The sequence below is a fragment of the Microtus ochrogaster genome, chromosome 16 (assembly GCF_000317375.1).
Source record: "Microtus ochrogaster isolate Prairie Vole_2 chromosome 16, MicOch1.0, whole genome shotgun sequence".
NCBI lineage: Eukaryota > Metazoa > Chordata > Mammalia > Rodentia > Cricetidae > Microtus > Microtus ochrogaster.
The window spans coordinates 57,503,630-57,512,954 of record NC_022018.1 but is presented as its reverse complement, the minus strand read 5'-3'; the positions used below and the strand labels follow the sequence as shown (position 1 = coordinate 57,512,954).

Here is a 9,325-nt window from a genome sequence, read left to right as displayed (position 1 = left end):
ACACATATACACACACAGGGTGGCCTCCTTGGTGGCTGGTTCACGCACACACATATACATACATACACATAGAGTGTGGCCTCCTTGGCAGCTGGTTCTCTCTCTCTCTCTCTCTCTCTCTCTCTCTCACACACTGTGGCCTCCTTGGCAGCTGGCTCATACACACACACACACACACACACACACACACACACACACTGTGGTCTCCTTGGCAGGCAATGGTTTGGGCGGCTACAGATACTCACGTCGGCTTGCCGCAGATCTTCCTCTGGTACCACTGCTTGCAGTTGGTGAAGTATTTCTTGTTGGTGCCCATGACCTTCTGCACAGCACATACGTTGGGGCTGGAAACAAGAGCAAGAGTGTGAGCGGGATGGTCGGCAAGTCAGCCTACACTGAGGTCGCTGTGCGGTCCGTCCCATCATGTGGACCTCCTATGGTTAGCAGAGCCGTCTGGAGAGAGGAGACATGGCCATTTTGGTGGTTTGGGGTAAACTTTGGCATGGTCTATATACATTTTTCCTTTCCATAAAATCTTTTCCTCAAATAAATGCTTCGAGTCTGTCTTACACACTAAGCATCCTAAGCCAGGGAAGGCTCAGGCAACTATTAAATGAAGGTGGAAGCACCTTAAAAAGTAAGGTTATGTGTTACAGACTGAGAAAATGAGCAAAACCCAAGCGATATTGCTGGGACATTCCAGACTCCCTCTTTCTGTACCTGCCCTGGGCACAGACTTGGCATCCCAGTGTGTGTCACAGGTCCCGTTGTCAAGAGCGGATGGCTTCCAGCACTTCTCAGCCAGCTCCATAAACAGACACGCTCTGCATGTCTAGACCAGCTGCCTGGCTCCTGGGATGGCACACTGGGAGTATCCACCCTGTAAAGCAGGGTGAGTGGCCAGAGGCTTTCAGGACTGACAGTGAGTTGTCTCTCTCTTAACTCTCTATTGCCCAGTACTCAGAGCCACTCCCCACTTCCTGCAGGACTCTAACGTGAGGGGCTGCCTTTATTTTGTGCTAGGTACCAAACAGACCTGGTAACTGATATGTCATGATGTTCCCTCTCTCCAATTACCCTCAAAAGAGCCGCAAAGACAAGAGTTCTCGGCCTGGTTAGAGTCAGTGGGGATCAGGCTCATGGAAACAGTTTATAAAAATTTAGTTTAAAAAGATCTTTAGTAACTGTGGAAAAGCAGAAGCAACCTCCCCCCACCCCGGGTTTCTGCTGAGAACATTTTTATGGAGCCTTCTGGAGCCTTTAGCATTCTGGAGAATGCTATTTGAGTGTATGTTTTTCTCCTGAGCAACCAGAATGGTGCTCAGGTCTGGTGATGGTGGCACCTTCTTTGGAGCTCCTGGGGCAAGGGAGCTGCTATCTGTAGTCACAAAAGTGAGCCTCTTTCTGAGCAGGCAGCAGCCATCTGACTGAACTGTAAGTCAGAGAAGCAAAGAAAACAGACTGCGGGTGTCCACAAGATTTTCATGTTCCCACAGCATCAGGAGCATCCAAATGTGGGCAGTTTCTTCAATAGCAACTCTCAATACCTTAAAACGCAATGTGGAGGCAGGAGGATTGCTCTGAGTTCAAGGCAAACCTGGGTTGCACAGTGAGTTTGAGAGCAATCTGGACTCTGCTTCAACTAACTAACTATCTAACTAACTAACAACTAACTGTGATCCATAGACTCCTTTGATGAGCATAGGATTTGGGAGATCTGTGGCTACCACCTCACCGTTGGACAGTGTCCACAGTTGGGTGATTGGGTGGCTGTTTGTTCTGACCCTTTCTTTTTCCTTCCCATTTCTTCTCCATATGAAGACTACATTTTTGTTGCTGTTGCTCAAGGGACAGCAGTAAGTGAGCACAGCGGGCTTGACATTAGGGTAGTGATGACCATGAGAAGTCAAGCTTGATGGGTGACTCAGGTAAAGGCTGGGTCAGCCCAACTTCCTGGGTCTCCCCAGGTGCTTAGAGACTCTCCACCCAGTGATCCATGTGTTTCACAGTCCTTGAATAACCCCTGAAGAGCTTCCACCAGCCATGCTCCAGCCCCAAATCATCCTTACTGCTGAACAGTCCCAGCTCTCCTGTCCAGCTAAGCAGGAAATAATTACTGTGGATGAATTCCCCACAGCTCTCAATGGGCGGCCAGCGGCTCATCAGCAAGTCTCTGTGGACTTGGCTTCAGCATTCCTCTCCTCGGCAGAGAGAGTTTGCACTGCCCCTGCCACAGGAGCAGAGGCTGGGGGTAGGGGTAAGCTGTGTCCACAGGAAATCTATACTGAAATGTAATCAAAACGAGCAGGCCATTTCTGGGCTTCTGCCCTAAGCCCAGCAGCCCTGCTGTTCGACTTGGGTCTGAAAATCAAGGACTTCCAGAACTTCCATCCTGTTTCTGTTGGTGCCATTCAAACCTGTGGCTACACTTTCACTTTTACCTTAGTGTGCTAGCTCCAAAGGTAACACAGATACAGCGGGGAGCCAAGAGACCACCAAGCAACCCCTACCCTACTACCAGCTTTCTGTATTTGCATCCTAAGGCTGTATTGGCATGCATAGGCTGATTTCTCCCTCTGTAAAATAAGAATTTTGCAGTGGCTCTCACCGTGCTGGGGGCAGGGGCATGGGGAGCAAACACATCAGGGTGATAGATGAGTGTGCACTGTTGTCCAGAGTTAGGTACAGGGTCCTTTCCCTCCCTCGTGGGACACCCTGCACGTCCTTAAACTCCCCCCTTCCAGCTCTCACTTTGAATAAAGGACTGGAACTGGTACAAGGTTATCCATCTGCACAGGGAACCACACCCATGCGTGCAAGGCCAGGCAGTCCCGTGGTTTTTCAGGGACAGTTAGATCAGAGTAAATGCAACAGTGCCTGCCCATTTGCCAAGACTTGTGTGCCTGGGTGTCCAGATTTCCCTCCGGAAGGGGTGCTGATGTGCTCTGCCTTATATTTATGCTGAGGTAGGGTCTCCTTAAATTGCCCACCTCTTACCCCTGTCTTGGGAGTAGCTGGCTTTAAAGGAATGCATCGCCCTGCTAAGTACATGTCATCTCCCCATCACTCAGCCTGTCACAGGTTACTATAGGGCTTCCAACTCAGCGCAAGAAGCACTCAGAGATGTTGGTCTAAATCATTTACTCATTTTGTGTTTAGGTGGGTGGCACATGCCACAGTGAGTGTGTGGAGGTCAGAAGACAGCTCCTGAGAGGCTGGTTCTCTCATTCTATGTCATCAGGCTTAGCAGCAATGCCTTAGCGGGGCCACTTCCCTGGTCCACACTGGTTTTTAAAAGTTCAACTTTTCCATCAGTGTTCTGGTCTGGGAAGGAGGCTGGCCTCAGCGATAGATCTATGTGGCATCTTTAGAGACTTCACGTTGCTGTGACATTGCTACTCTGGATGACAATGCTGTAGCATGCACACATGTGTGCTGTTCTTAGTGGTTAAGAGGAAGGAGAAACAGAACCCTTGAACCCGAATACAGCGTGCAAGAAAGGCGGTGGGACCAAAGGTGACCCAGGCAGGGATGATCGTCCCAGTTGTCATTGTTTGGCTTTGAGACTTCAAATCTGCACTTTTCGGATCTGCCCTCCCAACCTTGGATGCACACGGCCTAAGCAGTAAATGACCTCAGGACCTCTGCATTGCCTCCTTCCTTTCTGGAGGGTGTGTGGCTATGGCATGACCTGGCTGGGCTCTGCCCTGCAGAGTGGTCAGTCCTGCACCCAGTAGTTTGATTCCCCAAGCTGAGACCCGGGAGTCTATAAGAGACCTGAAATCCACACGCAGAAGAGTGAGTGCTCCCTAAAAGTGGCAGCCTTTACCCAAGTTCAGAGCATACCCAGTGTGGGGCCTGCGATTTTGTCTGAGCCTACAAAGCCAACCCTCACTAGCCACAGGGGTGTTTTTAAAGTCTGAGGACAGATCTGTCTAGTCTCTTGGAGAGCTGGGGTACAGGGCACCCGGACCTCTCTTCCCACATAGTTTTCCTCAGTATAAACCATGTTGGTGCAGCCAGGTAGGCTGGACATGCAGCAAAGCTGGGCTATGTTCGAAGCAGCCATGGCCTGGTTGTATGTAGAAGTACCGCATAGCCTGGACCTGGGTCAGGATCTTCATCAGGGCATACCCTTGGCCAGTGCTCCTGAAGCCCACACAGCTGCGGTACCCCAGAGGAGTGTCTGAAGCACGGATGGCTCACGTTCACAAAACTGGCCATGGCTTCAAGACAGATTCCGGTGCTGGCTCCAGGCTGGGGCCCTCCAGGACCTGATGTGTCTAGCATGTAGAAAGTGAACTTTCCTGCTCTTCCTTTACGAGGTGTCACACTGGTCTGGTGGCCAGAAAGCACTGTTTTGGCATGAGTGTTTGGGTGCAGAGCAATGCCAGGTGCACAGGAGCTGTGGGCACCTGGGGGCCTGCTACCTGGTGTGACCAGGCTCCCACCTGGATTTACTAGACAGTGGGATCTGGCTGGGCTTCCCCTCTGCAATAAACACCTTCTCAGGGTGATGGGAATTCCTTGTTGAGAGCTGCCAACGCCCCCTTTTACCTAGAGTTAGGAGAGGAGACTGAAAGTCCCCTAGGCTGTTTCGTGCACTTTGGTCAGAGTCTATGGCCACTGGCCAGCGTCCCCAATCCTTTCAGCACAAAGCATTCCACTGGGTCCCCGCATCTCATTATCCCACAGTTCCTCCCTCCACGTAGGGCTAGTCTCTTCGTGCACTGGCTGCTTTTCCGTCGGGCTTTGTCCCCTGCTACTCAGGTCGGCTATGATGAGTCCCCAGTAGAGTGCACTGGCAGTTCAGCGACCTGTCCTTGCACCGCCCACCAAGGAACCGCTGGGGCTTACCCATGTTGGCGACCCCGGAGTCGGCTGTGCTGCAGCACCATCTGGTAAGGCGACTTGGCGGGGCCCGCTAGGGTCGCGGTGGGGCCCAGTGCCAGTGCCAGAGCCAGGGTCAGCAGCCGCACGAGGAGCGCCATGGAGCAGGAACACGCGCGGACCCACGACAAAAGCAGGCGCGGGAGGCGCTGGCGAAGTGAGAGCGGCCAGGCAGTGCGCCTAGGGTTTAGTAGAGAGGGTGGGAGCGGCCGAGGGCGGGGAAGGGCGGTCGGCGCCTCCCAGGCCAAGCCACTTCTAAGCACCCGCAGCCCTCCTGCACCGCCCAGCCGGCTCACACACCCTCCTCCCACTGCGCACAAAGTGCGGGTCCAAAGGAAGGCGCCCTCAAGTTTCACTCTTTCTTCAGGTGTTCATGCCTGGAGCCTAGGCTGCAGGAAGCCAGAGGGTGTGAGCGGGCACCCACAAGCTTTGGCCTGTCAGACTGGCCTCTGGGATCCTGATGCACCACCCATGCTGATACGCTGTAGATGAGGAGCAAATCTTTCTGTTGACAGAAAACAGAAAAGTGGGGAAGGGCGGGGCTCACACCTTGGCAATCAGGAATCCCTCACCTGGCTTCGGTAAAAGTCTGTGAATGCCAGATAGTGTGCCCTGGAGGAGCTCAAGGCATGCGAGGAGGTGAGCAGGCACCCTGGCACCTACTAATCACCCTCCCCTTACTTGGTTCTACTAGCCCCAGGGGTGAGTTCCCAGATGTGGGGAGCATGGACCTAGCCAAGAAGATACCATGGAGAGAGGCAGCTGGAGCCTTAGGAGTTTGGAGTAGGCCCCTCAATCAGGTAGGATCGATAGCTTCTGCTTTTAGATCTGGAGGCTGAACAGGATTTAGCCAGGCAAAATGAGGATGCGAAGCTAGTCGGTTGACTGAAGCGTGCTGGGTGGAGACAAGAGTCGGGCAGAAGACAGGCGAATAGCAGGGGTCAGATCTAAACTAAGAATCCTGCCAGTGTTAGGGGCTCAAGCAAAGGGCAGAGTTAGTGTCATGAGCAGGCTTCGAGGGGAGCAGATAAAATAAGGCAAGATGGGAGGCAGGAGGTCGGCTGAGCAGGAGGGGACCACATAGGAGCTTGCGCTACTGTGGTAGAGTTGGAGCTGAAGGGAGAAGTATTGGAGGTATGTCTAGGAGATATGAAGTCTCAGGGGAACATACGAGCTACATGTGATAGCTAACTGTGCTTACCAACTGACTCAGACTGACAAATGCCCAGGGCATCGGTGACACTCAGCTCTGAGTGTGTCTGCATGGTGTTTCCAAAGACTAGCTGGAAGGGAAAAACCCACATGGGATAGGGATGGTGCCATGCCACAGGCTGCAGTCCTGGATTGGAAAAAGAGGGGAAAGAGAAGGCAAGGTGAACATGAACACTCCCCATGCTCTCTGCCTTGTGATCTGCAGAAATGCACGTGAGCAGCCTCCACTGCCTGCCTTCCCAGCCACAACGGACGGCGGACAATGGCGTCATGTGGACCGTGAGCCAAAACAAACCTTCCTCTCTGAAACTGTGTCTTGTCAGATAGCAGCAGTGAGAAAGTACACACTCTGTACTGGGGGCAAAGAAGCATTGAGGGTGAGTGAGGTGTTTGAGATTCGGGCATCACGATGGCTGCTGCTGCGGCTGGTTTCATGTGAAGGCCATGGAGATGGCTGGACGCTGCCAGGGAAAGATGAGTAGCTCAGGACCTGATGAGTTTGAGGTACACGTGATTCATCTCCATGGAATGTTCACAGGCAGCCTGATCCAGCGACTCAGACCTGGAAGCCATTCTCCAGTGAGGGGACAGGGGACAAGAGCTGTTCAATGATCTGATGGAGGGAGGTACAAGCAGAGCGGAGGCTGATAACCCCAGGGTGGAGATGCAGTGGGACGAGGGAGGCCTTGATGGAGAAACTCGTAACAGAGAGAAAGGCTGCACACAAAGCCGAGCCAAACAACATCTGCTCTGTTAGAAAGCATCTCTGAACGCGATGACTGCCTGGTCCAGAATGCTGGAAGACACCCATAGAGAGTCAAGTGCAGTCCTGATCCCAGAAAGCATCCCTCGGGCCAGGAAACCCTGCTAACTGGGGAGAGGAGCCCGGGAAGCGGTTGCTTTCCACCTTCCAGTCCAGCACCCCATCTCTGGCAAGACGGAGAGGGGGTCTGAACGTGGCTAGTGATCTCACCGTCCTCACTCCCTCTCTATAAAACTAACGTGGGATGACTTGAGCTTTTCCATGAGCTCACCGAGGAGATCACAGTAATGCTTCAGTTACTGTTTAGATATTTTAAAAAATTCCACCACAAGTTCCACACCGCCTGCCCGTCCCCATAAAAGGGAGAAATGTAAACATACCCCCCCATGGTAGTAGCTGCTGCTTCAAAGACGGTGATGTCGCTGTGTGGGGAGGTCCTCCAGCCCCATGGCCCGGAGCTGCCAGGGCAAAACAGTCCTTTCATTTGGGAGCTTTTTTTTTCTTTCCATGTTAGAAAATCTAAACACAAGAAAATGAGGCTTGTTTGGAACAATAATTACTAGACTTCTTCCAGGTACTTTAGAAAAACGGTGGCTTTCATGTTTTGTGGCACAAACAAGATCACCAGAAGCTATGTGTAAACAACTTGGGAACACTTGACAATGGGCCTTCAGTAGCAGAAGACAAACCAGAGTTTCCAACGAGCTTTCTGCACGGGATCCCATGTCCGTGGGCGAGAGGCAGGCAGGCAACAGGCCAGTTCAGGCCTGGCTCTACTGTTCCCCCCCTCAAGGGCTTGGGCATCAAAGGAAATGGTCAGACCTTTTCCAGAGGATTCTCAGCCTCTCCAGCTTGCTCCGCATACAGCCTAGAAGGAATAGGAAGGCATATTTGCATGGGATTTCCAAGAGCGTATGTGTCAGATCTGGGAACCCTGTTTCCCGTGTCACATGTCATACAGTACTTCTATCCATGAAAGGATCACAGGCGAGAAGCCGCTGCATTTGCTACAGGTAAGGGGTGACCGTGGTGCCGTGTGGGATTTGACTTTCCAGAGCCACAGCCTTGCCACTCCAGATGTGATATCCAGAAAGCAGCATCCACACCACCGGAGAATGTGCTAGAAGTGCAGACTCTAGAACTCTCTTCAGACCTACAGAATCGGGCTCCACATTTTGACAGGGTCCCTTTGTGTCATTCCCTAGAAACCTGGGCCTATGGGGTCACGTTAGACAGATAACCTTCAGGTGACCATAGAGTACAAGTCAAAAGATTGACCCAAAGGGAATATCCTGGAATATTTCCCCCTGCGAAACAAGCACAGAGGAACTCTCAGCTCGTGCTGACACTAGCTCCCACTGCATGGCCACTGAGGTGTGACAGTCAAGTGGCTTTTGCTCTGGATCTTGCTGCTGACAGCCAGTGTCCTCTACACACTGAACAGGGAGAGGAAATGGGGCACCAAATCATTTTCCGTTCTCCCTCCCCGCTTCCAGCACTCCAACAGGCTAGGACAGACCATGGCTTGTGGTGGTAAGATCTCAGAAACAAAGCCACAGCTTTGCATTTCCCAGCTGATGGAGACGGCAGCTGTCACAGCCTGAAACAGCACCAGGCTCCCTCCCAGGCTTGCTCCACTCAATAGCTTGCTGTTTCCCTCTCTTCTCCAAACACTGGCTTTCTTCATGAGAGTTTGCCAAATGCTACTTGCTGGTTAGAACCCAAATTTGTTTTCCAGGGAAATTGATTTTTCATAAAGAGAGCTTCATTGATTTGGCACAGCTGAAATCTCTGAGGAGAACCCGGAGGCGTCCTTGGGGTTGCTTTAATTGCCTAACCTCAAATACTTTTGCAGAGTGATGCCCACAGATGACGGTTCGCTGGCTTGTGGTACCAACCTCACCCACGCCATTCTGCTTGTGTTTTCTTTCTCTCCAAGGCAGGCGATGGCCCGAGAGAGCTAGATAGCACCAGGTGGCCTTGTATTCCAAAGTCCAGGTGTCCACACAGTTCTCTGGGCCAACATATCTTTTTGATACTCTTGCGGATGGCACCATTCAAGACAGGAAACCCTGCATGTGGATTTGAACCTCCTCCCTTTCTGATTCCCATATGCCCTCTGTTACCAAGACAAACATTCTCTCCAAGTCTCTCCTCAAAGCTTCTGCTCGCTCTCTAACCCTTGAACACCCAGATTCCTGTCACTCCCTTACCGACCCACAGCCAGCTCCTAACATCATCCCCTACCCTACTCTCTCACCCACTTTCCCAGCATCCCCTGTCTACTCCAACCCCCAAACTCCGCTCTCCTAGACACTCCTGATGGCTACTATTTATGGAAGAAGATCCAGACTGCTTTGTTGAGTTTTCTTCTTCTGACGTACAGAAAAAGGAACACAGCTTTACTACAAAAAGCTCAGAAAATGTAGGGGAAAGACTACATCAGTGGAAAATCCATCC

The 9,325-nt window shown here is 52.0% G+C and overlaps 1 protein-coding gene across 3 annotated transcripts in view; it reads right to left on the bottom strand.

The window, feature by feature from the left end:
* Tgfbi (transforming growth factor beta induced) overlaps positions 1-5,059 on the bottom strand; it is a 35,137-nt gene extending 30,078 nt beyond the window's left edge. For 2 of the 3 annotated variants that reach the window (XM_005355272.3, XM_026783150.1), the window contains exons 1-2: positions 4,858-4,991; positions 246-344 (exon numbers count right to left, since the gene is read on the bottom strand). In XM_005355272.3, coding sequence (XP_005355329.1) covers positions 246-344; positions 4,858-4,991 — 233 coding nt within the window. Of the gene's footprint in view, positions 1-245; positions 345-4,857 lie in introns of all 3 variants that reach the window. The other variant, XM_005355271.2, reaches the window with a different exon arrangement.
* Positions 5,060-9,325: the final 4,266 nt, after the last annotated feature.